Genomic DNA, 27,868 nt, shown 5'->3' on the forward strand with positions numbered 1-27,868 from the left:
AGACGCCGACGCCAGCCGCGTCGAGTCGTGCGAGAAGGCCACTGAGCTGACATAATCGCTATGGCCCTCAAGCGTCTGCAGGCACGCGCTCCAGCCATTGCTCAGCGCTGGCCTAACGCAAAATCCTTCTGGCTCTTCACGCTGAAACAGCTGTCGGATCAGACTACCCGTCGGACTGAACAGGAGCGCAGAAGCATATGTCTGGAGAGGAAAACCCTCAATAGCCCCTTTGTGGTACATAATAAATCGCCGTGCATCTTCAACAAGTTGACCTAATCCATCGTAGTCACGCATTTTCTACTAGTGTTAGCATTTTGATCACGCGACACAGATACGCAGACTCTAAACAACTTACCTGCACTAATAACCACAGTTTTGTCATTGAGATAACGCCTTTCCCTACACTCTTGCAAAGACTAAGCCCTTCTAGCCAGTAGAGATACTTTTTTCTTAAGAACATATCAAGTTCTTCGGCACCTTGCAGGTCACCACCACTATTCTCCAGAAACCTAGCGTTTGAATTGCACAGATGATCGATCCAGTAGACACACGGGTATCGTGACACTGCTAACAGGTCTGCCCCGGATAGTTTGACGTTCTCAATAAAATATCCTGGCGCTTCCAAGCTGTACATGTCCCTGTGCAATGTCCTAGTCAAAATTGCCAGCGACTGTGAAAAGATTGCACGATGAGGGGTTTCAGTCCCATCTGGAAATACTTCATCAAACGCATTTGCGAAGAGAAAGTCTTTTGCAGACTGATGCACAAAGTACACTGTGTCTTCTTGAAGTGTAAGGAACGATCCACATAGGCTGACAATCTTTCGCACCGACTCTAGGTTATTAATTAGGTCAGCAAGCAGCTTAACGAGCGAAAACAATTCGGTGATGGTAACAGGTCGATATAAGACCGCAGTTGAGGCAAGGACCTGCAGACAGATTTCGGCGCTGTCAGAAACAATGACTTGGTCGATCATCCGCCTGTATAAAGCGTCAAGCCCGGGAGGGAGTGAGCTTAGCTTCTTTAGTACGTTCCAGTTTTCGGTCCGCTCTAGTTCTTGGCACACCAATGCTACCCAGAGGAAGGTGTTGTTCGCGTTTGATGTCAAGTGCTGGAGCACGGCGTGTCGCATCTCCGGCTTGAAGTCCTTCTTGTGCGCCAGCTGACACACCTTCCGCTCGATGAAAATCTGAACTGCCGTCGCAACTGACTTGGCATTCAGCTCGAGGCTCAGCCTCGTTTGGTTCTCTGCGGTCACCAGCTCTTTCTCAATATCTGGCGAGTTGCGACTGGAAACAATCCACTTAACACGAGAGGACACAGACGACTGCCTTGCGATAAAGCCAAGCAGCTTTGGCCGATCAGTGACGCATTCGTCTAGTGCGTCAATGATCAGGTAAGTCGTGCTTAAGCTAACGTCTCGCAGCACGTCTGCAAAGATATCTGTCAAGGCGACCCAGGCATTTGCGTCCTCGAATAAGCTTACACCTGCGTGATTGTGCTTCTTGCGGATATGCGACACAAGCGACGGTTGTTGGTGCACAAGCATATATAGCAAGCCTCGTAGCACGGCTGTAGCACTATTAATGTTCGAGTCGGTCGCTTGACAGAAGAAGTACGATAGAAGGGCGCCCTTAGGCATCAAGTGCGGAAGTTCATCCATAATACCGCAGAGTAGCATCGTCTTGCCTTTGCCAGGATCACCTTTCACCCACAGTAGTCGGCTGTCCAGGTCTTGCTGCCATTGCTGGAAGGTACTGTTGTCCAGAACCCAGCGGTAGGAATCCTTTAGCAGCCCGCCTTTTGTTTCCTCAATGCGTTTTCTATCGTCGCGCGGATTGGTAAGCCGCAGGTCTCGGACGCAATGGATTTGCTTGTCGACCTCATCTATAACTCGTTTCATCGCTTCAGCTGGACTCTCTCCGTCGATTGGGGACAAACTAACACCGAGAATGCCCATTAGAGAGTATGCAGAGTCTGCCGGTATCGTTGTTGTACGATGTTCACTCCACGAGATGCGCTCATGAACATCAAAGTCAGACAAAGGTGTGCCGTACAGCGCTGAATCAGGGATGCCTGTGGCTTTACGCAATTCCTCTGTCAGCAAAAGCTTATCCCCAAGCTTGATCCCTTCCTTAGAGAAGAATTCTACTGTAGGCGGTGCAAGAAGTTCCTGCAGTGTCCATCCGCGGGTGAACCATCTGCTTTTCTGGAGCTCAGATTCAGGTTCTTGCTGGCTGCATACAATATCGCTATCCATAGGAGGACAGGAAACATGTCGCGAATGAGAGAGGCGTTGGATCGTGCTGTTGTACCAGCTTAATAGATAGGAGAAAACAGGGAGCATCCAGGTCCAGGTGAGCCATTGGAAATTGAACTGGCCTTGAGCAACCGCGGAAGGCAGGCTAGTGACATCCGACAAATAGACATAACATCGAGCAGCGTTGCGGTACCACCGAAACATGGACCGAATGGCTAGAGAGTGCTCAGCCTTGTTTGCCTTGTTGATGCAGCAGGTATCGATCCAGAAGTACTCCAGCCCATCTTGTTGTGCCTGCTCTCCGCAGAGACGAATCTTCTTGTAGCCAGGCTTGGCCTTGCCACCGCCCTTCACAATGTCCGCAAAAGTCACCTCCTCTTCATCTGCTCCCCAGGTGTGGGAGAGTATCGCATAAAGAGGCAGCTCGTTCTCTTCGAAGCTGGTGATCGTGAGCTCTCCATTTTCGCCGTACTTCAGGAGATGCATCGATCAGTGTGGTTGTGGGGCAAGCGCATGCGATACGAACGAGACAGAAGGCTTAATGTGGTAACTTAGAAGGCAGAATGCGACAGCCGGCTTTCCCTATTCTCTCTAGGTAAGCATGTAGACGGAGGATGAATGGCTATTAAAGTACGAGGTCGATCAAAAGTAAACGGCAATGCGCAACACTGTAGGAGCTGAAGCTGCTTTGGTGACAGCGTTGGATCAGGTCTTGAGCGGGGTAGGTGTGGGAGAATTTTACGAGCAGCATGTAAGCCGCGAGGCTGTAAGGCGGCTCCATTAAAGACAGCATGAGCTGAACTGAGCGTGTGGTTGGAAGCTTGGCGCGTAATCTCGAGCAGGGTGGCAGAGCTGACCTGCATTGCCTTGTCCAGCTGCTCGAGCGCAGTGCATGTGTGCGGTGGTAGGCAAGGGAGGTGCTAGACGCCGATTCATCGTTTCGGACTCTCGCGGGCGCATCAATGGGCGCAATCACTGGGGGCAGGACTGCAGCACATAGAGGAGTGATGGCGAACTTGACAGAGGAGCGCCGCTGCAGAAATGGTCGCGCCTCGCTGGTCGCTATTAGTGTGTGCCACAGCTATCTTTAGAAGTCTCCGCTGTGGGCATAGCGTTAGATTTGTTACAATAGCATACATAGATATCTAAGCACGCTACTACAGGCTACTGCGGTAAATCTGCTGTTTGCACAGAGAAACTGCCGGAGGGCACATTCCTCACCTTAAGCTGATCTTTAGAGCCCACGATCTCAATCTTTGACATCTGCGCTTCCTTCCTAGTTGTCCAAATACCTGATAAAGATTCATTGTGGCGAATAAATAGGGAAGTAGTAGCAGAGAGTTAAAAAACGCTATTAACAGATTGACCAACAGCAGATCCAACACTAGGTTGTCCTTAGTCAGAGGCTAGTATAGGAAGAGAAAAACATGTGCAGAACAAAGTGCGTTAAGCTCAACTTTGTGCAGTCGAGCTGGCCTGACGTCGAAGGTCCGGATGAAATAGTGACCCGCCATACAGGGTGTCCCACTACGCAGGGATGGACGTCACACATCAATAGAACTCCTTAACAGTGAAAGTACCGCGACGCTACGTACACACCATGCCATCGTCTCGCCTCGTCAAGCGACAGCTTCACTGCCAGAGCCAAGGGAAGTCCTCAAGGCAGTGAAAGCATGACGACTCTACGTATACGCAATACCATCGTCCCGCCCCGTCAAGTAACAGCTTCACTGCCAGGCCAAATGGCCACCCCTGATGCTACATCAAGAGCATCCAATCTGGTCTGTAAGATGCTTCACACAGCTACACACTCTCAACCAGCAAGAGCCTCACGCAACACACTCGTTACGACTTCTACACATCTTCACTCATTTCGATCATTCTTACAGCAGCACTTGCCGGTCAAGTCCAGCTCTCGCGACCATCGAGTATACCACCGGATACCCAACGCTCCTTTCAGAGTCACCATGCAGGAGCAAGGCTCATCAGCACTCTTCCGGGTTCTTACTGAATCCACCGGGCCATCAGACAGCTCAAACGTCAACAGCACATCCTGAACGCTGACTATGGATCAGCCGCTTCTCCAATCGCAGGCTCGAGCATTGCATGCGCCGGGCCCCCTGCGCTCCCCGTCCCGCGACATGACTTCGCCATGGACGATCATGGTGCTGTGCATGGCGCTGATCACGTTCTGCGGAGCGGCATACTGGTGTATCAACATGTTGTCTCCATTCGAAATGGACGGGCCTACTACAGTGGGTATGTACAGCACCATCACCCTATTCTCATGGGTTTTGTTGTTCCTGCTGTACGATCTGCGCGGACGCCCGTGCCACCTCTCGCTGCCGAAGTAACTGGCCATGTTCGGGCATGTCATCCCCGGCGTCGCCTCCCTCAGGGCCTCGATTCCGGCCCAGCGCGCGGTCGACTACTATCTGGTCTGGCTGGTGTTCCTGCTCGTGCTGCGCTACTGGCGGACAGCCGTGCAAGTCTTTTTCTAGACGCGGCACATGCCCGCCCTTTCCGACTGCGAATGATGCGTTCAAGCCCGAGGGCTGTACTGCTATCTGCGCCACCGTCGGGCCGGAGGGGGACACCGTCTTCGACGAGCTTATAGCCGCGGTTCTCGTCAGCAGACCTGCGCGTCTGGTCTTCGCGTGCAACACCGTCTTGGCTGCTGAGCAGGTCCGCAGGTTCCTGGCCGACTTCCGCGTGTCGTTCGAAGCCGGCAAGACTCGCTACCAGCGCGCGTACAGTCTTCCCGGCTTCGCCTTCGACAAGCACACCGAGATCAGCGTCGTCGATGTCAACGTCTCGAACAAGCGCCAGCAGCTCGTCGCCGGCATGCAGTACGTCTAGACCCCGATCATGATCTGCGTCGACGACACTACAATCTGGTGTCTGCCCTGGCTCGCGGGCGCGCTGCCCGCGTTCAACGACGCCAGGGTCGGTCTCGTGGGTACCTGGAAGTGGGTCAAGCGACTGCCTCGCTACAACGATGCGCGCGCCGACCCCGTGCTGAACGTGTGGTACGGGTACATATCCGGGTTCTGGAACACCATGGGCAGTCTCTATCTGACGCGGCATAACTTCGAGGTGCGCTCCATGAACGCCAGAAAGCGAATGAATGATACACAACCATACCTTCGCCTTGATTCTGCACATGTGACTCAGCCCAAGTCCTCTGGTCGGGTCGAGTTTCGACGTACAAGTGCTTGATGCGTGTATACCTGTCAGTGAAAAGCGCTGCGAGACCTACAATGCATATCCCCACACATCATCCATAACATATGTGAGACCTCATATGACGCTAAAACACCATCAAAGACGGAAAATAAACCAGTGCACATGATCACCCAGCCACGCATCAGAACCACTGCCGTCGCTCCATCTTAGCCCACCACCGGCCCTTCTCGCCCTCCTCCCGGGGCCCGACAAACTCCAGCACCTGATCATCGCGGCCGATCCTGATGTCCAGATCGAAGATGTCATTCGCAACCCTGCGCTCCTCGCGCGCGCCCAGGCAGAAGCTGGCGCGAATGCGCACGCCGCCGTCGCGCGCCTTGGCGTCGGGGCTCAGAAACGGGCCAATGTCGCGCGCGACCCTGTACGCGAGCGCGCTGGGCGTGAAGCGCGTCTTGAGCGCGACGGCCCAGCGGTTGAATGCCGGGCGCGGCGCGCTGGGCTCGGGGGCCGGCATCATGGCGCCGTCGACGGGGTGTTCGCGCTCGGGGCTGCGCGGGGGCGTGACGACGACGAGCGCCGTGCTCGACGGCGAGCGCGTGTCCAGCCAGCTCTGGATGATTTCCATGTCGCGGTATGCGCCTTCAAAGTGCGTCAGGAGCCAGAAGCTGATGACGATTTGGCGGAGGTTTCGGTATTGCAGGAGCGGGGCGAGGAGAGGCGTGGTTTCGGGGGTGAGGTAGGAGAGCACGGGACAGCCGTTGTAGCCGCATATTTTGAGCTCTTGGATGGTGTCGGCGTGGTGGAGGGCGAGGGTGTGCAGGAGCGGCGGTTCGGCGGACCAGCCGAAGTTTGGATAGAACGTGAAGTTTGAGGGTACCGAAGGGCGTTGTCGGTACGCTGCGAGCATGCCGTCGGTGTCTTCCTCTTCGAGGTCCCAGGCAGAGTCTGAGGCGTGGCCTGCGTCGAGTTGCTTTAAACGTGCGCCGCCGGCGCCCCAGGTGTTGCCTACTGGGAACGAGACGCCAATGAAGACAATCTTCTCGAGTGGACAGTAGTGCAGGGCGCGCAGGATCTCGCGCTTCTCGTCCCGCGGGATGCCGCCTTCGAGCTTGAGCTGCTTGACTTTCTGCATGTGGGGAGCGAACTCGGCGATGAATCTCCTGCGCCGGGTCCGCTGATGGGTGGCCTCGACTGCCGTGTCGTCGTCAGTCATAGGCTCTCCGTTGCTAGCGTAGTATGTGTCGAGGCGCACATCAGTCAACACCGCAGCCAGATGTGCGATGAGACGTCGACATCTGGTCTGGGTTTCCACAGAAGGCCGTGTGTGGTTGTAGAACTTATCCAGTGGCCACGCAAGACACTTGATCCTGGGGTGCTCTTCCAGAAACGCGAGGAAGGTGTCTTCAAGGAGAAAGACGTCGCTCGGGAGCTTGGTCAGCGGCTGCACGGCGTTGCGCATCTGGAACGCGACCAGATGTGGGAATCTCAGCGCAGCAAGATCGTTCAGGAATTCGCTCGATGTGTCATATGCGTCGTCGTACTCTCGTTGATGCCACAATATCCAATCGAGATCAAGTCGTGTCAGCGTCGACTGCGCCGACTGGAACAGCCAATGCATGGGCGCCATGGGTATCGAGGGCACCCTTCGCGTGGGGTCGGGAGGCAGATGCTGGATGTAATGCTCCATGTCTCGAAGGTCTGCCCAGATGGTATTGTCGAACCGCTTTCCTGTGGCCGTCATGGCTCCTGGCGTGGGCAGCGTGAGCTGTGTCGGCAGATCCTTCTGCGAGAACTCGACAGTGGTGCCCACCCACGAACCTGCGCCGTTGTGCATCTGGTAGTGGTGCCCTCCACGCGCAAGCTTCATGTCCAGCCACGCCATGCCGTACTTGGATCCAGCGAGGCGCGGCTCTGCTCTGAGGCGGCGCAGGCGGACAGACTCAAGCCCGCTGTCGCCGGTCGGACCGAGAAAGCTGAAGTTTGTCATGTCGAAAGCACAGCTCTCCAGCCACAGCTTCCGCAGCGGGACCCCGCGCGGCCGTGCATAGTCGAGGAAGCCAGCGACCAGAGCAGTGGTCAGGTGCCAGTGGCCGTACACAACGCGCAGAGTGTGCACGTTGACCAGGTTCCAGATGGCGACCCTGAGCAGCCTGTGCAGACGTTCGTCGGCGGAGAGATTGGCAGCGTCGAAGTACATGCGTGGCAGCTCGGTGAGGATGTTCGGCGTGGGCAGGTGGCATCGGTGGGTGAGGGTCTGGACCTTGGCGGCCAGCACGGGATTGGTCGCCAGGATGTACAGCTTCTCGATGATGGGCGTATCGTCGTGTTCGTCGGCGTCGTCGAGCTCGTGCAGCGTGCGCTTGTCCGCGAGACAGACGTGCTGCCAGAGACGGTCGCTCGCATGGCGGTAGAGGGTACGCGAGGCGAGGGCAGCGTGCCGGAGGGCGTCGGTACTGAGGTAGGACACGACGAGCTGCAGTAGCTCTCCGGGGAGCTGCTCGAGCGAGCACGTGACGGCAGCGTCTGCCGTCGACTTCGTCGCACTTCCCGCTGGGCACGGCGAGGTGGTCATGACGTGCGGATTGCGCGGAACGAGAGGCGCATCTTGCAGTCGGGGCAGTCAGGAAGGCACGCGTGTGAGAGCAGCAAGGCTGAGTGTCGGATGGCACCAGGCTGTGAATGTGAATGTGAATGTGAATGCTTGGAGCTGATGTCATTCGGGCGCCGGGTATTAAAGTGGGCCGTGTGGGGGGTCTCCACGTAGCGCGGGGGAAAGTCGCGTCTTCACTCACCATATTGATATTCAGACTATAACTTACATTGAGTTATTATTGTTTGAATTCTTCAACATGTAAGAATCTCCACACGAGTCTTTCATCTATAGATCGCTCGAACTCATATTCCCAGTGCGTTGTATGCCGAGATTCCTAAACTCCATCCTGCACACGCCATGCCTAGCTGTTCAATGTGCCGTCACCGTCTTTACACGCGAGAGACACTTTCTCACGCCGCTGGGCTTCCGCCTCCCCCTCAATCGCCTCGATGACCTCGCCCAAACTCGCCGAGGAACCCTCCACCACGACCGCCGCGCCCCACCTTGTCCTCAGCATCGCCGAGTCTCCTGCCCTTGCCGAACATGAGCTCGTGAATGGACGCATTCGGATCGTACTGTGCAGGCGCACCTCTCCCACGACCGCTCTCACGACCGAGGCCTGCCGTCCAGCCCCCATAGTGTCGAGCGCTGTCGTGACCACCCCCACGGTTTGATGCTGCCGGAGGAGTGAGGAAGGCATGCGCTGGATGTGTAGCACCACTCGGTCCTGCACCGAGTACCTGCCCTCGGCCGCTGAAATTGTAGTCATTATGGTGTGCGCCACGGCCTGCATATCCCCCAGGGAATGGCCCCACCAATGCGCCCAGCGGACCGAAGATTTCATCCATGTCCTGCATGTCATCCATGTCATCCTCAGCCATGACTGCCGCCATCTCATCATTTTCGTAGTACAACGAGGGTGTCTCTGGATCGTGTGGGAGAGCAGCGTCTCGGGAGCTCTCAGCCTGCGACTCCTCGACGCGCGTCTTCTTCGCTCGCGGTGGTGGGTGGTCCGGTTCGCAGACTTCTGGAAGCGGCATCGTTGCACCGTACTTTTGCAGGAGCCCGTGTAATCGAGGGAGCGTAGCTTTATACCCGGTCTCGCGGTTGCCAAACCCGTACTCGTAGGACTCTGGTCGGTCTGGCGCTTCAGCGTGCGCACCGGGTCGCCTCGGGCCAGGGCTGAACTGCTTGCTCCACTCCGTGACTGTGCGCAGCACCTTGTCTGCGTTGGAATTGAAGTGTTGATCCATGACTTCTCGCCAGATCTGGGGCGCCTTCTCCAGCCAGTCGAGCATCCCGAGGCGAACCGTCAGTTCGCGGATTTCGCGGTTGTATCGATCAGCGGCCTTGCTAGCAATGCTGCTGGCGAACTTGCGTTCCCTGCCTGGCTCGTTGTACCATGGCTGCTCGCAGAACACCATAGCTTGAAGTGAAACCAACACTTGTAGTAGAGTCGACTGTCCCGGTTTCCAAGGCTCCCCTTGCCAAGTACCCAGCAGAGACAAGCAGACCTTGCCGTCCGGGTACAGGTTTGGGTTCATCCCGTGCAGTCCGCCACCGGTTGTCTTGAATGTGACCAGGGGTGGAGCATTTGGATACTCCGCGGGACAGTACATGTCGAACTCCCACATCCCGTTCTCGTACGGGCTACCTTCCGGGCCGATGATGACGAATTTCATCACGTCCAAGCGGGACTCTCCATGGCGGACGAAGATACCAGGCGGGAGGCTGGTCTTCAGAACGTTGATCTCCGACACCAAGCGTTTGAAGCGACCAGGAGCTGAGCGAATCTGCGCATGTGCCTGCGCTGCGAAGGCGTGTGAGGCGCAGATCTGGCCATCACTAATGTCGCCGATGGCAGCTACCTCTGCAGTAGATGTAGTCGGCGAGGCCTCGGAGCCTGGAACCAGCATGTGAGCAGAGATGCTTGCCCATACATCTGAGATCTTGCGACAGAGCGCCAGCATCTCTTGATCGTTATCGGCGTTGTACATTGTCTTGTGGTGCTCGGCGTTCTTCAACAGCAGGCTGCTGAGCTTGCTGAGTTCGCTCAAGCCGTCAGCAAGCGATGGCGCTGTTCCGCTTGTCGAAGATTCCACGCGGCAATATGTCTGCGTGAGCAAGTTGCGCTGCTCAGGTTGCTTGGGCTTTCCCAAGAAAACCGTCAGATTGGCTGTAGTCGGGTGCGTGCTGATGACCATGACGAAATCCAGAAGAGCACCATACGTCGCCTTTCGCAGGAAGGCATCGTCGAGAGATTCGTAGCTCAGCAGCTCCGAGCAGTAATCCAACAGCTTGCTTTCGAGGAGCATCTCGGTAATCATCGTGGGCGGATCCATGTCGAAGGAGTGGCCGCGCTCAGGAGATGGTAGAAGGTGCTGAAGCAGGTTGAAAATCGTCGCACCCAGCTTGTCCGTGGCTTGCTGGCATTCAAAAGCTTGCGACTTCTGGTCGGAGATTGTCCTGCCCGCTCCTGTGGCCTTCCAATGGTTCTTTTTGTTCTTAAACTTACCGAAGATGTAAGAGAACTCCGGTGGAAGCAGGTCGGCATCGTACTCTCCGTCGGAGTTTTCCCATGGTTGATAGCCGTAGTCGTTATTACCGCCGTACCCAATACCACTCTGTTGCACCGATGCCTTCTCCTTGCCCTTGCCCACGGTCTCTGGTCGTGGCTCGAGCTTCTGCTTTGCTGCTGAGGTGTCCTTGGCGCTCATCTCCTTCATCTCGCAGTACGCGACGTCAAAGCCGCAGAGGAGTATCCAGATCACCAGCAAACGACCGTTGTGGCAGCACCAGGACACAGACTTGTTCTCGGTCGTAGCCAAGGAATGCCTGGAAAAGATGGCGGTCGTGCACGCGATGCAGGCCGACGTATCGCACAGTTTGCACTTGAGCAGCGAGGAGAGGCTGCCCTTGCCGTTGTACCAGTCCTGGAAGAGCTTGGTGACGTCCGCCTCGGACTTGAAGAAGGACTCGCCGCACTTTGAGCACGCGCTCGCCTTGATGTAGTCCGCGAGGCCGGAAAACGAACTAAACGTTCGCCCGGCAGGCGACTCTGGCTCTACGATTGTTGCATTAGACTTGCTAGTGCCCTGGGGTTGGGGAGCTAGGAGGAAGGAAGTGTTTGCGCCTGAAAGGTACGAAGGAGGATGCCCGTTAGTCTTAGACTCGTCGTCGCCGAACTGCATCTGTAAAGCCATGTCGAAGTCGTCCTCGTACCGAGCTTGCCGCTTCGCAGCCGCCGCAGCGGCCTCTGCATGACCGCCTAGCTCTCCATTGAGCTCAGCTGACAGCTTCATTGCGTACTGGAAATCAGCGTCTTGGCCGATGGTGTTGTTTGGAGCCCGTGATTGGCGATGGCGGTCGTCGTTGCGGTAGTCGCCCATATTGCAGTTTCGAACTGGAGATTGTTGTAGCAGTGGTTGAATGTGTTTTCGGTGCCGTACAGTATTTTGTAGGCTAGGCAAGATCACGAGCCTTTTTGTTGCGTGCGGTTGACGACGAGGCTGCCTTCACTTCAACTGGTCGTATTGTGCAATGTACGCAAGGCTGAGCTCCGCTGCAGAATTCACTCGCATTGTGTCTGAGCAACACCTGAATGGGTTCGGACTGGAATTATAGCAAATGCGCCGAGTATGCCAGAGAGTGAACCATGGAAGAGTAGGGCGTGGGCGCCTCCCATTGGAAGGCAACAGCCAAGAAAATGAGGCTGAACCAAAGGCATTCACGTAATGATTGGGCTGGTGGTAGTAGGGGTTGTGTCACATACAAACAAACCAAAGACGAAATCCAACAGTTACACAACTTCAACTAAATCAGGTGTGGGCCAAATAGGGTACATATCAACCTACAACCACGGGTCGGTCAGGCGCGTTCCAGTTTTCAAATTTCAACTTTGACCAGCGAGCGCCATCAGAATGATTGAGGTAGCGAGTCCCTTCACCCGATGAAATTAAATTACTGCGTTCGGCAAATATGCTCAAAGAACGACAAGCTGACACACGATGTCATTAGACCCAGCAACCATATTCAACAACCATACCCACACGCCCAGCAACAACCCGCTCTTTCCACACTCCGCGCATCTCCCTCAGACACAGTATTAGCGTCTCCATGTATCTAGCCTGCGCGCTGCCTCGCGATCTCGATGATCGGTGTTTGGAGACGGCGTTTGGAGTGGATAGATGGGTAGCGGGATTGAGTGCAGTACTGTCCATTTCTACGTGTGCGTGCGTGGACATCCGATTCTTTTAAATGGTCGTGGGAGTTGTATGACCAGAGGTATATGCAGCACAACAAAAGCAAGGAGTGTTTCGTTACCCGTCGCAAACGCGGGTTTTCCTCTCACTGGCTTAGATTTGAGCGTGTGACATGACATGACATGGCTCAGGGCAGTCACATACAGTCTTTCAGCAACCATCAGATTTTGGTTCCCCACACCAAGGCGAGCTGTTTTGAAGGGGTCGTGGAAGTCACAAGGCCAAGGGTATGTTCAGCACAACAAAGCAAAAGGGGGTTGTATGTTGCAGTTGTAAACGCAGTTGTCCCACTCACTGGCTTGGATCAACCGGGTGACATGACATGACATGGCTCAGGGCAGTCACACAGTCTTTCGCCAGCCGTAGATTCAGATTCTGCACACCAAGGCTCACTATCTACCACAATTCCATCGCGCGAGCCAGTTATATAACGGTCGACGTCGAGACTCCGATCAGCAGCCTGGATAGAATCGTTATCCAAGACATGGGGGTCAGGAACCACAGGCCAAGAATCTTCAGGGTGGAGAGGAACAAAAGCAAAGCAAAGCATCGAACCATGGGATATATTGAGCCAATTTTGTACAGAACGTTGCTACATGCAAAGAAAGATGACGGAAATGCAACAGAGATCGATGTGTACGAAAGAAGGGGGTATCCAGCCAAAATGCCACAGCGCGATGCATCGCTCGCCGAGATGCAAGAAAGCAGGGTCGATGAATAAAAGCGGGCAACGGTAAGAAATTTACGACTGCAAAAAGAGGCACACAAGTTCTGTTGGTGCGATCAGATCAGATACGCTTAGTCCTCCACATACATGGGCGGCACCCACTCCTGGCCAGGGAAAGACGTAGCGCGCATAACGGGCTCATCGTCCTCGACAGCAGGCAGCTCGAACACAGGACGACTGTTGCCGCCCTGGACGCCGCGTCTCTCCCAGCCAGGCGAACCGCCGTTGTGGCTGCCACGCACGCTGCGGAGGCTGCCAACCCTGCCACCTCCAGAGACACTGCGCTCGAGCTCTTGCGCTCGAGCACGGGCAATCTCGCGTTCTTGCTGCTCTCGTTGGCGCTGGGCAGCTTGCATTTGCGAGCGCTGAATGCGTTCCATGCGTGCGTGCTCTTCTTGTTGCAGCATTTGGCGGCGAAGCGATTCGGCGCCCATGTCTGGTACCGTGCGCTGAGGTGATGCGGCCATGGACGCAGGTTGAGGGTGTTGCATGAGGCCAAGAGAAGCCTGACGCGGCCGGATATCGTGCTGGCGTCTTCGATCATCAGGTTGAGTTATGATGTTTGGTGGTCGAGGGCGCTCCGGGTTGCTCTTCTCCATTCCATCGTTAGGTGCACCAGGCCCTTCGTACAGCGGAGGCGCCTCGTCGGATACAACCTCCTCGTATTGGGGCTGTTGGGATGGCGGGGGTGCACGCTGACTTTCGTTCGGCGGCGTTGGCTCGTATCGCCGTTGGTCGAAGGCGGTATGTCGCGGGTCCTCCACATATGCCGGACGTTGCTCAGCATTTTCGGGCTGATTCGGGGTGTGAGGTCCGTTCGAATGCGGTCGCGGGCCTGCAATCGCGTACTGAGGCTCTGTTGGACCAAATGTTGAGTTGAGAGGCCACCCTGCGCCGTCGCGAGGATGCGATGGCGATTGTTGCAGCGGCTGGGGACTACGGCGTTCAAGAGGCGCTGTTTGCGGTGCTGCATACGGTTGCGGAGACTTCCGCGGCAACAACTCTCGAAATCCACCACCCTGCTCTTGCGTCTGCTGAAGGGGTGCAGAGAATGGAGGCGACGGCTTGTCGGGTGATGCGCGAGGTGAGGGTGACGCCGCAAACCTTTCAGCCTGCGCTTGTTGCTGGGAAGCAAAGTGCTGCTGAAAGAACTGTTTCTGGCGAGCTCGAACGATGTCCTGTTCCGTAGTGCCTGGCGGGAAGTTCATGTGCCACGGCTGCGGCTGAGGTGGTGGTTGGTGATGTACCTCTGCTATGCTTGGCATCCTGGGCCTCTGTTGCCTCTGTTCGGGATCCTGGTCAGCTGCAGGAGGCTCTGGCGTAGGTCCAGCAATAGGTGAAACTACGGACACGCTGCTCGCGTCCGAGTGATGGCGGCCGTTTGGCGGCATCTGAGATTGCGCAGAAACCTGAGGCGAGAGTGGCTGCATGCGAGGATCAGACTCCTGTCGACGGAACTGGTCGTGGGGCGTCGAGTATGCGTGCGGCTGGTCGAGAGGCGAGACGAAAACACCTTGTACGGGACCGTATGCGCCAGGGATGGGCGGAGTCTCATATTGGGGTTCCGGTGAGCTCACATGCCGTTGCGCAACAGGCGTTACAGGTGGTGAGACTTGACTCGGGACCGGTCCTGAAACGCTTCGATTAGCAGCCTGCTGCTGCTGTTGCTGTGCTGCAAGCTGAGCTTGTTGCTGGAGGTGGAATTTTCGAAGTTGCGTTTGCTGTTGCTGCCATCTGTGATGCGCCAGCTCCTGCTCCTGCTGCCTTATATGCTCGTCTCGTGCCATAGCTCCCTGATGATGGTTCTGTGACATCTGCTGACGCTCGTGTTGCGGCGGTACCATTGTGCGCTGCGGCGGACCATGCTGCTGTATCTGGTCATAATGTATCTGAGAGCGCCCGAAGGCTTCCGGCCCGGGAAGAGGGGGGTTATCTTGCTGCTGTAGGCGTTGATTTTCCTCGTGTGTAGCTCCGTACGCGCCTTGCTCGCGAACAGGCTCCTCTCGCTGCTGCAGTAATTGCTGACGTGCAGCCCGTGAAGCTCCGTATTCTCCATGCTCCGTTGACGGCGGCCGCTGTGGCTGCTGTACCTGTTGGCGCGGAGCCACAGAAGCGCCAAATGTATCTTGCTCGCCTGGCGAGCGCGGTAGAGCTGCGTTGAGTTGACGCTCTGCTTCAAGCTGCTGCTGTTGCCTCACTTGTAAGGCCCGCTGTTGCTCCTCGTGAGAGGACACATATGCACCTTGCTCTGGCGATGGCTTCTCAGGGTAGTAGTATCCATTGGAAGGCGGCGGTCTTTGAGATGACAGGCGATTCGACAGTTGGGGCTGCTCGCCCGATGGCCGCAGTAGTCCCACTGAATTAGGATTCTCGTACACCGGTCGCGGCGGCTGACTTGCTGCCTGCCTTGCTTGGTGCTCTTCAGCCATTTGCTTTGTCCTCAGATACGCAGAACCTTCGTCTGCTTGCATGCTTGGTCTTTGCTGTTGTTGTGGGTATCCCTGTTGCGCCTGCCCTTGCATTTGCGGCTGCGAGAGCTGCTGTGGGAGACCTTGCGGAGGTTGCATGCCTGGCGCACCTTGCGGACGTATTTGCGGCGGCCCATGCTGAGGTACAGACCGCGGATCCATTGAATGTACAGCTTGCCCGTTCTGATGGAGTACATGGCCGGGAGGGACATTGGGCGGCTGGGGACCGATGAAATGCGTGTGTGGCGGAGGCCACTGCTGAGTTGGCTGAGACTGTGGGAGAGGTTGACTGGTGTGTCGTTGAGCTTTCTGCGCCTTCTTCTCTTCTCTCGACAACTTGAACTTCCCTTGCAATTCTGCAGCTGGGTTCGTCTTGCCAAACAGACCTGTGAAGGCCGCGAATCGCTTCTTCTTCCCTGCATCGGGCATGGCACCGGTAGACGCGCGGTGGCCTTGCGATTGCCCAGCCTGCTGCGGTGGCGCGAGTTGAGCTTGTTGCTGCGGTGGCTGTTGTGGATGCAAGCTCTGGTATTGAGCAGGTATCGGCGGTATCGAGAGGTCTTGTCGAGATTGTGCGGGTTGCACTTGCATAGAGCCGTGGCTGACATGGCTGTATTGCGAGTCTGCACCAAGACTTGGAGAACGCTGCGGACCAGCAACGGCGCCCGGTTGTTCTCCGGGAGCTACTGCGTTTGGCTCGCGCGATATACTGCTCACTGCAGATACCAAAGATCCAGCTTTGCTAGCCTCAGTTGGCGGTACAGTAGGAGCTAGCGTTGATGGCTGCGCAGAGGGTACGTTTGACGGGGGTGGAGCGTTCGGTGAGGTTCTTCCAACTATGCCCTTGAGAGCTGCAGCGAGTCTTGGCTTCGAAGCTGGCTTCTCTGCAGCCGGAGCCAAGTCCCCGTGTTGATTCGGGATTAATTGTGGCGCATTGACACCCTGGTTCTCTCTACCGCGGAAGCGAGGATACTTCGCTTGGAGCTGCATCATCTGTTGTTGATACTCAAACTCGTTCCTCGATGCAGCCGGAGGCGCCGTCGGGGGTGATTCAAGTGGTTGGCTTACGGCGCGAGAATCGTGGCCCGGGATTGCCATATGTTGTAACGGAGCAGAGACACTTCGAGGCTGAGTTTGAACGTTTTGCGTTGCGCGAGGGTCCTGCACGCTTTGTGCCTGTGGAAGACCATTCGGTGACAGCTGCCCATTGGGTATCACAGGCGGTGTACGTTGAGGTGGCAGATTCGAGGCTCGTGGCGCAGAAGGTTGCTCGTCCTCGTCATCTTCCTCCTCACGGGAGTGAGGAACAAAACGGGTAGGCTGACGGACGACCTTGGCGGGCGCAGCTTCTTGCGCTGGCGGCTGAGTGGGTTGAACTGGTGGTAGCGAAGAAGCTTCACCTGGCGGCCAATGAACATCCTGCATTGGCTCAAAGCTCGAGTAGATAGCACCAGAAGACGTCCTCGAATGGTGCTGCGATCTTTGTTGCGACTGAGGTGGGACTGCCGTTGAGCCTGGCAGGGGCTGATTGATCTGATCCTGAGGCCTTCCATCATCGTCATGTGGTCCAGAGACGAAGCTCATCGGACGCCCAAAGCTATATCTTCGACTTGGCGAGTCTTGCACATCCGGTGCTGTAGCGATAGACGAGGTTCCAGTAGTCGTTCGCGCTAGCTGAGCGGGAGCGGGGTTCGGTGTGCTGGCAATTCGCAAAGGCTGGCCATTTCCATCGCGGACATCTTTTACTACGCCATTATGGTCGGCATACAGATCATAGCCTTCGTCCGTGGCCGTCGGTGTTTGATCATCTGTGGCTGACGCTGGCTCCTCCGGGATCTGCGTATCTGTGAGATTGCTGCTCTTGGCGTTGGAAAAGTCGCGCTGCATCCTGTGAATTGTCGATGGAGTCGACCTTCCGGCGTTGCTCGAGGCAGGCGAAATTGGCACGCTCGAGACAGCTGAGGATATGATTGACAGAAGCGACTTTGAGCGCTCAGGAACCGTCATGTTAGACGTCGAGGCCGGGTTTTGATGTTTCTGGTGCACAGAATCGGATGTCGAGTGTTCGTTGAAGTATCCATTGGGTGCCGCGTGAGATGAATTGTTGTCGAAGTTTCCAGCCTGGTCAGCCTGTTGTCCGTGGTGAGCAGCATTCCTTGGCACCTGCGCCACAGGAGTAACGAGGTCACTTTCGTCCTTCATCGCGACGGCTGCGCCCGGCTCGGATATCGCATCAGCGGCGTTGCTGTCCTGATCCCATGATGCAAGAGACGAATTGGATGCGGCATACTCTTCGACGGCGTGGACAACCTGCAGCTGCGAAGCTGAAACGCGTCGAGTTGCAGATGACATCGGCTCGGCTCGCTCGGCCTGCGGGGTCAAAGGGCCCGGACTCGATGCCTGAGGTTTGCCCGCGCTGACCTCGAGCAAGTTGATGCTCGAACTCGATGAGCTTGCAGTGTACTCTTTGTACGACACGATGGGCTCAGAAGCCAGAACAGTCGCGTAACGACTTGCTGGCTGCCTGATTTTTGGGATGATCAGCTCGCTTGACCCCTGCGTGCCCTCCCGCGCCGTCTGGAATCTCTCAATACGAGGGCGTTCAGCCATAGCCCTGTCTGCATTCGAGTCCGATGGTTTCTCGTGGGGAGATTGAAGGTCGAAGCCTACGCCGGCAGTGTAGAACCTTTCGGTGCCGGGTCTTGCTGACGCTTCACCAACGTTGATTTCACGCGTGATGCATTCAGCACCTGTTGAAGGCACGGCGACGAAAACAGAGGATTCTGTAGAAACTGGCGAAACATCTCCTGCCCCAACCAACTTGCGCTCAAGTGCAGACTGAACATCGAGCGCGTGAGTCGAACGAGCGTTGGCCGCAGGGCTATCAGCTCGGTCGCTGAGGGGCGACACCTGACCAGCGCCGACATCCATGGTCTCAAGATTGGCCTGGCCGCGTTGCTTGTCTTCGTCGGCAGAGGGGGGTTCCAGGCTGGAGGCCCTCGGTGGCATGTCATCATCTGCGTATGCGGTGGGAGTAGCAATAGCCTCGCGGGAACACCCATCATGGACCCTCCCGCCAGTCACGCCCAGACTAGAAGCACCCAGGTTCTCCAACTCACCCTCAGACACCTCCAGCAGCGACGCCCTGCACGAACGAAGCAGCGGGCTGACATCGCCAGCTCGCAGCACATTGAATGTCTGCGGCGAAGACGCTTCGTCTGCGTCGGCTGAGCGGCTCGTTGTGCCTGGCCACGGCACGTGCGCCCCTGTGGGAGAATTGTGCGAGTCCATCAGTCGCTGCTCATCTCCCACAACGCTACCTCCGTCCCCATTCAACTCTTGTGTGTGAGAATCCACAGGACCATCGTGGTCTTCAGACCGCTGCGGCAGAGCTGCTGCTCCCAGCGCGCCGTCAGCGTCCATGGGGAGCACCGCCTGGACATCATTCCGCGGCGTAAGGACAGGCGACATATCGCCCATCCACAAGCCCTTCGTAATCCCCTCGCTGAGCCTCCTCGAGCCGACGTCACCTCGTGCATCATCAGTCAAGGGAGCGCGGACAGCTGGCTTAAACGCGCCTGCACTGTCCGGCACGTCGAAGTGGGTAGTAACCGGGCTGGCGGCTAGGCTTCTCGAACCCGGTGCTGTTGGTGTGGCGTATCGGATATCTGATTTGAGCACCAACCCCGCAGTACCCCAGCTTCGACATCTTCTGTGCCGCTCATGCGCGATACCCGCGGGTATGGGAGGTACCGGCGGCGCGGTATCGTCTTGGACTTCTGTTTCCGTAACAAAGTGCGATTGTGTTCGTGTTCGTGTTCCACCTCCCCACGACGGCGACGCGGGCGAGAAGTGCTCCGTCGAGCGCCGGAATGCGGGATGCATACCCAGGTCCGGGGCGTGGTACGAGTGCGGCCGACCCTGGAAGGCTTTTGGGATGTCTGGTATGTCGTGTGCATGTGCATTCAACGAAGTCGTGGAGACCAATGAGGTCGTGCTGGGGAACCCGGGGCTTGCTGATCGAGGTCTGGATCTCGAGCGGCGGAACGGCGAGGAGAAACGACGTCGTCTCTTCTCTTGCACAGGGCTGGCGGGCACGGCTGCGGTCGTGGGCGAGAGCGACGCCGCCTCGAGATCGATGTCGAGGGGGGCTTGGTGGGAAGGCGCGGAGGTCTGCGTCACATGCGTATCAGCACGGAGACGGTGGGTGGTAAGAGAAGGTAGGGTTAACATTTCGATGACTACGACTACGCAAGAGGGAAGTGGGACACCGTACAAACAGGACAGGACCGGACATGTTGTGCGCTTCAAACAAAAATCATGATATCGAGAACGCCTCTTAAGATCGCAAATCAAAATCAAGGACTCTCCATCCAACGTCTTCCAAGTACAAGGCGCCATCCTTCTGTTGGGCTACAAGAGCAACGTCACGGTCGTGGGATTGTGTCGTTGCTCCAAAGGGGGGGGGAGGTTGACAAGAAGGAGATTATTTCTCTACCTTATCACGGTTGAAGCGGCTCTTGCCCTTTGCAAACAAGCCTTTGGCACTGGTCATGCCCTTACCGCTCAAAACACCAGCGGTGTGCAGCAGGTCTTTGCCTTTGGCTTGCATTTGTTGAGTCTGGATCGAGTGGCTTCCCGTCCGGCCTAGGAAGCTCTTCGAAGCTCCTGCAGTTGGAGAGCCCATGGAGGCAGGGACTTGTGCACCTGCCGAGTTGTACTGCTCCGAGGATGCACCTGGTGGCTGGCTGTTGCTCGACCCAGTGAACTTGCCAAGCATGGCGAGGGATGCAGTGTGCTTGTGACGGAAAGTTCCTGACTGTGGCCTGAGCTGAGGAGGCTGCGCGGCTTGCGTGGCAAGGCTTGGGTCTGCGTGGAAAGTAGCAGTGATCCAGTCGCCAAGTCCGTGATCAGTTGTGGCCCACTGTTCACGGGTTTTGTTATAGGTAGCAATGCGCTGGGCGGTTGAGCCAATGGTCGCAATCTCTCGGGCTCCCAGTGGCTTATCTGACGATGGCGATCTAGGCGAGGTGGGCGACTTGGGTTCGGGCTCGTGGATTGCAGAGGATTCTGGTGCTTGGATCGTACCAGTCAGTGCTGTGTGAGCAGAGACTGCAGGGTTGGTCTCTTGTTCAAGCGGCTGTTGCGGTGGAGACGCGGGGAGCTCCTTGTCGACTTTCTTTTCAACCTCCGGCGGCTGAGGAGCATGCTCTGCGCTCCAGCGCGGAGGCAAATCAACAGCCTCAGGATCTACGGCGGAATTGACAATATGGAGACCCGGAGACCTCGTTTGTTCACGTGTGGGAGGACTGGTAAGAGACGCGCCAGTGTCCAGCGGTGAGGACGGGGCTTGAGCGGCAAGCTCCGCGTCGGTCATGGGCTCTGGCTTCGTGACAGTAAAGGTGTGGCCTGGTCCGAAATATGGCTCGTCAGGGATGCCTCCGTTCCATTGCTGGTGCTCCTCTTCCACTGCTCGCTCGATTGTTGGAGAAGGAAGCAGTTGCGTTTGGGCAACCTCTGTAGGCTCTGAAACCGCGGCAGACTTCTGCTCGTCCTCAAGCGCCATGAGTTGGGGTGTGTTGGATTCCCAGCTGAATCGATGATCGAGAGCTGCAGGCTTCTGTTGTGTGAGGGAGTATGCCGAAGATGCTGACTTCAAAGGAGCAAGCTCGGGAATGTCGCGTTCCAGATCGGTCGAGGCCCGGGGCAAATCTCTTTCCAGTTCAGCATAATAGCTGTCCAAGATTGAACTTGCGCGATCAGCACCCTTGCTGTCTGGGCGAAGAGGGCTGTGATCTGGGTCGGATGACGGGACCGTGGCCATCCGCAACGGGCTCAGACTTGCGACAATCTCCTTTCGCAGACGGTCGCTCTCCTGGTCATCGGCTGAAGGATCGGTGCTGAGCTGTGGGACGATCGCGGGTCGCTCAGGCCTTGCGAGGGATTCCGGTGCCGTTGCCTTGAGAGGGGGAGTGGGTGGGAACTCTGATGTAGGTGTGTCTTTGGCTGGCGGTGTTGGCGGTATGCTCGACAACGCAGATTCCGTCCGCTCCATGTGCAAGGGCCGTGACATGAATACATCGCCATGAGACGGGCGGTCCTGCTCTTGAGCACTCTCACTCGAGCTTCCTAACCCGACCGCAGACCGGAATGACTCGGTCATGGCAGCGCCAGCGTTTTTGAGGGCCAGAATTGGATCCTCAGCAGGCTGTTCGACCTCCATAGCCTGGTGTCTTTTCGTTGTCGGTGTGAGATCAATCTCTCCCAGGGCTGACGAGTTGTCGTTTTTGTTTGCGGCGCGACCTCGATCTTCCTCGAGGCGGTCGGCCTGAGACATGGATGACGGTCCTGATGACGGTCCTGATGCCTGACCTGATGCCAGACCTGATACCTGACCTGATGCCGGACCTGACACCAGACCTGATGCCGGACCTGATGCCTGACCTGATGCCAGACCTGACGCCGGACCTGACACCGGACCTGACGCCAGACCGGACGCCGGACCTGACGCCAGACCGGATGCCTTCTCTGCGCTGAGCCCTTTCTCTGCCTCGGACCAATCTACAGGCGCTGGAGTGGTGATGGCGTACGACTCCCACCCACCAGGCAGGTGCGGCCTGAACTCTTTCTTGGGGCTGCCAGGCTTGCTAGGGTCGCCTTTGGCAGGCGACGGGGCACGTGAGTGATCGCGGCTTCGCTCCCAGGACTGCACGCTGTTTCTCGAGGTGTTGGACTGCGTCGAACCTCGCCTGGACTGTGAGACCTCGCCAAACTTGCCGGCCAGCGCCTGCACGCGGCCTTTGCTGGGCGACTCGGAGCGGTCTCGCGGCAATGCGTCGGAGATTGGCGACTGCGCGTTGTGCGATTCGAGGAAAGCATCTTGCGATTCGAGGAAAGCATCGTGCGATTCGAGGAAAGCATCTTGCGATTGCCTTTCGGCGGCACCTCGCTCTGGCGCACCTCGCTCTGGCGCACCTCGCACTGGACTGCCCGGCGTGGCAGTGGCCATGTCTGCTTCGCGTGTGGCGTAGGCAGAATGAGGACCGCTTAGGCCACCCTGCATGCCGTCTGGTGAGTCGGGGCTGTCTGTCGCAATCTGTGCGACTTCTGGCGCGGGAAATGTCGTCTGTGGGCCAAAGGCTGGCGAGCGCGCAGGGCTGTCACGTCCAGTAGGTGTTGCCAGACCACTGCGGGCAAGTGAGGTGCTGGATGCGTTGCGTGTGTGGGCCTGGAAGGGATGTGGTGCGTGAGCAAGGTTGCCAGAGGTTGGCCTGGAGACTGAGCACCCTGCCTCGGGTGGCTCTTCTGCGATGACGGGTGTGCTACCGTCGCCAAGACGGCGACTCTTCAGCGCTGCCGTGGCAGAGCTGGGCACTCGGCTCATGATGGGACTGATCCCAGAGGCACTGTCAGTATGGCTTCTGTTCAGGTCCACATCAGAGTCCGAGTCCTTGGATGTAGGCGTGGGCGGCACGGAGCGCGAGTCATCGCTGCGGGTGAAGGCCTGGTCGACTACCGAGCGGAAGCCCTGATCCTGGGTGGGTGACACAGCAGGCGCCTGGCTGGCAGGCGCCTGCAGGTCCGGCCCACTCGACCAGAATTCGTTGTCAAAGGTCGAGATGCCTTTGAGCGCAGACGGGACTCGGTCCTGTTGCGGCCGCTGCGCTTCTGTTGCATGTGGTCCAGCGTGCAGGTCGCCCAGGCACTCGCTCTGCCTTTCGGCAACCGTCTCGAGAGGCTGCAGGGTCCTCCTGTCCGCAACCGGCGACGGCGGTTCGTCTCTGGACGGAGAGGAGAGCGAGTCGAGAGTGGGTCGTGGCTGCGACTCCATCGACTCCCGCCGACGCTCCTCCTCGACGCGCCTGTAAATGTCGGCGGGTCGGATAAAGGGCAGCGGCTTGTCTTGGCTGCCCGCGCGCTCTCGCGGCGACGAGGCCGCGGGGACCAAGTCGGCGGGCGCGGCGCCGCCTTGTCCGATGCTGCTCCTGCGTGGCGGGAACTGTGTGGCTGGTGGCGGGAACTGGGTGGCTGGTGGCGGCGAGCTGGGCGGCGCCGGCGGCGCCGGCGCCGGCGGCGGCTGCTGGGGGCGGGGCGCAGACGCAGAGAAGGCGCGCTGCTCTTCGCCGGCGTCGAACGAGTTCCTGCGCGCTCTCGGCAGCGGCAGCTGCTGGGCGGGATCCGTGAAGCTGCGCGACGGCGTGTCGTACTGCGGTCGCTGGCCGTAGGGCCGGGGGTTCGACGCGGGTGCGGGCTCGGGGTCGGGGTCCGGCGTCGTGTCCACGCCGTACTCGTCGTACTCGTCGTAGTCGCCCCAGTCGTCGCCGTCGTATGCGTTCTTCTTCGCCTCGACCCACTTCTTCGTCTTGGAGCGGTTCACGTTGGTCTTGTAGGACACGGGCTGGCCATCCGCGGCGAGGGGGGAGGCGACTCGCTCCCTGCGTCATTGTCAGCGCACGGCGGGCACAAAGTCGCGCGGGACGCCACATACAGCGGCGACTGGGCGGCCGGCTGGTGGAAGCGAAACGGGCCCGACATGGTGGAGGTGAGGCTGCAGTCCGTGCCTGCAGAAGCCGACGGTTCTGCTTGGTCGTGCGCGAGGCGTGGATCGGCTGCTGCCCTACTGTGGCTGGAGGACGCAGCGCATGCGAGTGACGGGAGGCCGTCTGGGTAGCGGCGCCGCGGAAGCCTGTGGTGCCCGCTGCCTGTGGTGCCCGCTTCGTGCGCAAGAGAGCGTGGAGATGGGAGGTCGCGAGAGCAGCGCGGGTCGGGTCGAGCCCAAAGCAGGCTTCACGCTGCAGGGCCAGGGACGATGCGTCAGCCAGCCGCCAGCCGCCAGCAGCCAGCAGCCAGCAGCCAGCAGCCAGCATTGTACTGCGCCACTACGCCACTACGCCACTGTATTACTGCGCCACTGGACCGCTGCGCCACGGGGACTCACGGGTGAGGTGGCCGGCTCGGGGAACATGGCCCCCAGCCCTGAATCGAGCCAACCCGACACATTGCGCCCGCGGCCAACAAGACACGACGACACGCCACATTGCTTCCGCGCCCGACACGCCACATTGCTTCCGCGACCGACACGACACATTGCTTCCGCGCCCGACACGACGCATTATTGCCCCCGCGCCAGACGCGCCGCCGACTGCCCGCGCCTCTCGCCGGCTCCGAAGCGCAGCACACCACTGCTCCCTTTTACGCACCCGCAAGCGACACACCCACCCGCAAGCGACACACCCACCCGCGAGCGACACACCCACCCGCAAGCGACACACCCACCCGCGAGCGACACACCCACCCGCAAGCGACACACCCACCCGACCACCGTCACCGACGCTCGGACATTGCGCCGCACCTCTGCGCACCGCCGCCGCCGCCGCCATGGCCGTCTCGATCCAGGACCGGACCGACGAGTTCCGCTCCATCCTCGCCCAGGCACAGCGACGACAGGCCCAGGCCAAGACCGGAGCGCAGCGCCAGTCGCTCCTCACAGCCCAGGAAAGGGCGCGCGCAAGCCACTCGCCGCAGCGGCAGCGCTCAGAGTTTGCGCGCAATGCCGCCGACGTCGCGCGCGGAGTCGCGAGCACAATGCAGAAGCTGGAGCGGCTGTCGCAGCTGGCCCGCCGCAAGACGCTGTTCGACGACCGCCCCGTCGAGTTTGACGAGCTCACCTTTGTCATCAAGCAGGACATGACGGCCCTCTCGGGACAGGTCCAGAGGCTGCAGCACATGAACGCGAAGCTGCACCCCAAGGCCAAGCCCGGCGCCGACCAGGAGGGCGAGCACAACACCAACGTCGTGCTGCTGCTAAAGGACAAACTGCAGAACGTGGGCACAAACTTCAAGAACGTGCTCGAGGTGCGGACCAAGAACATGCAGGCATCGCGCTCGCGGACGGAGCAGTTCCTCTCGACCGCGCAGTCGTCGTCGACCCTCGACCCCGGCCGCACAGACTCCCCGCTCTACCAGACCCCGCAACGGGGCCGCTCGCCAGGGGAGTTTAAGAACACAAACGCCGCCCACCAAGACCTGCTATCGCTGGATCCCTCGGGCTCGTCGGCTCTCACGCGCGGCGGCCCCCAGTCCGACGCACAGCTGCTGCTCATGGAGGAGGCGCAGCCGCAGAACGCATACATCCAGCAGCGCGGCCAGGCGATAGAATCCATCGAGTCCACCATCCAGGAGCTGGGAGGCATCTTCAGCCAACTGGCGCAGATGGTGTCCGAGCAGGGCGAGCAGATCCAGCGCATCGACGCAAACACCGAGGATGTAGTCGACAACGTCGAGGGCGCGCAGCGCGAGCTCATCAAGTACTGGAGTCGCGTCCAGGGCAACAGGTGGCTCGTTGCGAAAATGTTCGGTGTGCTTATGATTTGTAAGCTCCTCCTTTCTGCGTGCAACATCAACGTCTCCAGACTAACGCGCGGCAGTCTTCCTTTTGTGGGTGCTCATCTCGGGATAGACGGTCATTGTCTCGTCTGCTGTATTTCTTTGCATAACCCACGGCGTTCAGGAAGACAGGACGTATTGAACCAGCGCAGACTGGGCTGCCCACCTTTCACTGCGCTGCCCACCTTTCACTGCGCTGATCACCTCCCACTGCGCTGCCCACCTTTCACTGCGCTGATCACCTTCCACTGCGCTGATCACCTTCCCCTGCGCTGATCACCTTCCACTGCGCTGACTCGCGCTCCTTGCATACACCACTGTACCTTTTACATGTCCGTACACTGTACTCTACATTTCTTCGCCCGGTCCGCACATCCCCCATCACGCTGTACGTTGCACGTTGTACTCTGCACCGCTTCGCCCTGCACAAAACCCCTTGTAACGGCCGATGGATATACGCCGAGCTTCTAGTCCTTGTAATAAATACATCTTCATTCCAACCTCATCGCAGGCTCTACTTTGCAGGACGCGCAGACAAGCTTTCTTGTCGCGGACGGGACGCGGGCTCGTAATGACACACAGACGTGCCCTCCGTTGGTCTGGTGTCATCGTGCGAATCACTTGGCCCCGCTTTTTATTCGCTAACAGGTCTACATCTGTCTTGGCACAGGACTATCTACTGCATCTGTCTCGGCACAGGACTATCTACTGCATCTGTCTCGGACCATCTGTCTGCCGACAGGAAGCTGCTGGTATACAGGCGCAGCGTTCACCGGTGCGTTTAGCGACGCTCGCCCTGCATGATGCGCGCCTTGGCTGCATCACGTACAACATGCAGTCCCTAGGACGGTACCGATGCGATGCGATGTGGGTGGGATGTCGCACAGGAGGCTCAGGATAGGTAGTGGTGTCTGCGAGCGGCTGCGAAGTGTACATTATTCACATGCCGCATCCATCACGAGCTCGACGGCAAGCGCGCAGCAACACTTCTTGCTGGCGGGCACGCCCATTCCGGGCTGCAAATAGACCGCCATCGGTGCCTTGCCGTGCGGGACTGTTGTCTAGAAGCACAAGTCGGCGACTGCCATTGTAGCGGGTGGGCGTCGCACAAAGAGCGGTTCCTGTCCCATCGCAGAGCCGATGCCGTGACACTTTGCTCCCTTGCGTTCGATGAACACAACACGGCCCGCTGCAGCGGTGATGCTCGATCCGGACGTTTGACAAGGCAGGCGGCAGTTGACAAGTGCCGCAACATGCTCAGCACCGCTCAGTTGAGGTGGACTTTTTGCATCGTGCACCAACAACAGCAGAGCAGAACCAGAGCAGAGCCAGAGCAGAACCAGAGCAGAGGAGGACGCCGACCCTTCCTATTCTGAAGCCCGCAACAGTCCCCTTCAGACTAGCCGTCCGACGTGTCGTCGAATGGTGCGCTACAAGTGACCACCATTTCCCCACCTCGGCGCGCTGATTGGCTCAAGCGAATGCATTTCAATGAGCGAACAGGAGGTCCGTTCCATGGTCGATGATGAGAGCGTCCAAGGTTTCCGCATGACGGACATTATTGACAGGACTCCGGCGTGGACCACCTAGCGTCACCGAGCTGCGATGCGCTAGCAGGCGGTGAAGCCTAATCATCCTCCGCGATTGGCAGCTAGCGGAACGTCAAACATATCGGGATCGCGGTTGGCTGGTGTGGACATCACGAGATGAGCAAACCGGCGTGTGTGCTGTGTTTGTTCGCACGGCCGTGATCTGAGCGGAGACTTGTATGCAGGGTGCTGTGGAGACTGCTGGGTTGACAGTGGGCGCGTACGAAAACGCCGGCTGTAGCTGTACATGATGCGTGGGGGAAGAAAGTCCGGACGCTGTTCGTCCTTGTGCGGCGTGGTGATGGGCTCAAAGGGAGCAGGGCCTTGTCAGCGAGCCGTAACTTCGGCGGGTAGCTGCAGCCGTGTTAGCTGAGAGCCGGTGTTCGCTAGTACTTAT

General features: G+C 58.2%; 6 protein-coding genes across 6 annotated transcripts in view; 2 read left to right on the forward strand and 4 right to left on the reverse strand.

Moving 5' to 3' along the window:
- M421DRAFT_97109 (HET-domain-containing protein) overlaps nt 1–2,746 on the reverse strand; it is a gene marked incomplete at both ends in the record, with an annotated part of 3,983 nt that extends 1,237 nt beyond the window's left edge. Inside the window, 3 exons of the mRNA XM_033598467.1 lie at nt 5–297; nt 356–2,237; nt 2,421–2,746. Of these exons, the coding sequence (XP_033454380.1) occupies nt 5–297; nt 356–2,237; nt 2,421–2,746 (2,501 nt within the window). The remainder of the gene's footprint in view (nt 1–4; nt 298–355; nt 2,238–2,420) is intronic.
- A 1,874-nt stretch (nt 2,747–4,620) lies between these two features.
- On the forward strand, nt 4,621–5,119 carry M421DRAFT_287 (uncharacterized protein; the record flags this gene model as incomplete). Its single annotated transcript, XM_033588986.1, has 2 exons — nt 4,621–4,743; nt 4,808–5,119. 2 exons carry the CDS (start codon nt 4,621–4,623, stop codon nt 5,117–5,119), a joined length of 435 nt encoding a protein of 144 aa, XP_033454381.1.
- A 508-nt stretch (nt 5,120–5,627) lies between these two features.
- On the reverse strand, nt 5,628–8,018 carry M421DRAFT_50704 (uncharacterized protein; the record flags this gene model as incomplete). Its single annotated transcript, XM_033594855.1, has 1 exon — nt 5,628–8,018. One exon carries the CDS (start codon nt 8,016–8,018, stop codon nt 5,628–5,630), a length of 2,391 nt encoding a protein of 796 aa, XP_033454382.1.
- Nucleotides 8,019–8,305: 287 nt separating this feature from the next.
- On the reverse strand, nt 8,306–10,824 carry M421DRAFT_415181 (uncharacterized protein). The gene has a single exon (XM_033590597.1). It carries the CDS (start codon nt 10,379–10,381, stop codon nt 8,477–8,479), a length of 1,905 nt encoding a protein of 634 aa, XP_033454383.1. The 5' UTR covers nt 10,382–10,824; the 3' UTR covers nt 8,306–8,476.
- Nucleotides 10,825–19,698: 8,874 nt separating this feature from the next.
- On the reverse strand, nt 19,699–24,113 carry M421DRAFT_415183 (uncharacterized protein). Its single transcript, XM_033590598.1, has 2 exons — nt 23,985–24,113; nt 19,699–23,931 (listed from the first exon to the last, which is right to left on the reverse strand). The coding sequence occupies exons 1-2, from the start codon at nt 24,029–24,031 to the stop codon at nt 19,983–19,985; spliced, it is 3,996 nt and encodes a 1,331-aa protein (XP_033454384.1). The 5' UTR covers nt 24,032–24,113; the 3' UTR covers nt 19,699–19,982.
- A 761-nt stretch (nt 24,114–24,874) lies between these two features.
- Nucleotides 24,875–25,955, forward strand: M421DRAFT_50574 (t-SNARE; the record flags this gene model as incomplete). Its single annotated transcript, XM_033594841.1, has 2 exons — nt 24,875–25,868; nt 25,924–25,955. The coding sequence occupies 2 exons, from the start codon at nt 24,875–24,877 to the stop codon at nt 25,953–25,955; spliced, it is 1,026 nt and encodes a 341-aa protein (XP_033454385.1).
- Between the last annotated feature and the right edge of the window lie 1,913 nt (nt 25,956–27,868).

Source organism: Didymella exigua (genome assembly GCF_010094145.1).
Source record: "Didymella exigua CBS 183.55 unplaced genomic scaffold M421scaffold_1, whole genome shotgun sequence".
Lineage (NCBI taxonomy): Eukaryota > Fungi > Ascomycota > Dothideomycetes > Pleosporales > Didymellaceae > Didymella > Didymella exigua.

Excerpts from the sequence above, each read along its gene's own strand:
- M421DRAFT_415183 (XM_033590598.1), bottom strand. The coding sequence starts at position 24,031 with ATGTCGGGCCCGTTTCGCTTCCACCAGCCGGCCGCCCAGTCGCCGCT. Across the intron at positions 23,932-23,984 it reads CCGGCCGCCCAGTCGCCGCT|GGAGCGAGTCGCCTCCCCCC; the intron begins GTATGTGGCGTC and ends ACAATGACGCAG.
- M421DRAFT_415181 (XM_033590597.1), bottom strand. The coding sequence starts at position 10,381 with ATGGATCCGCCCACGATGATTACCGAGATGCTCCTCGAAAGCAAGCTG.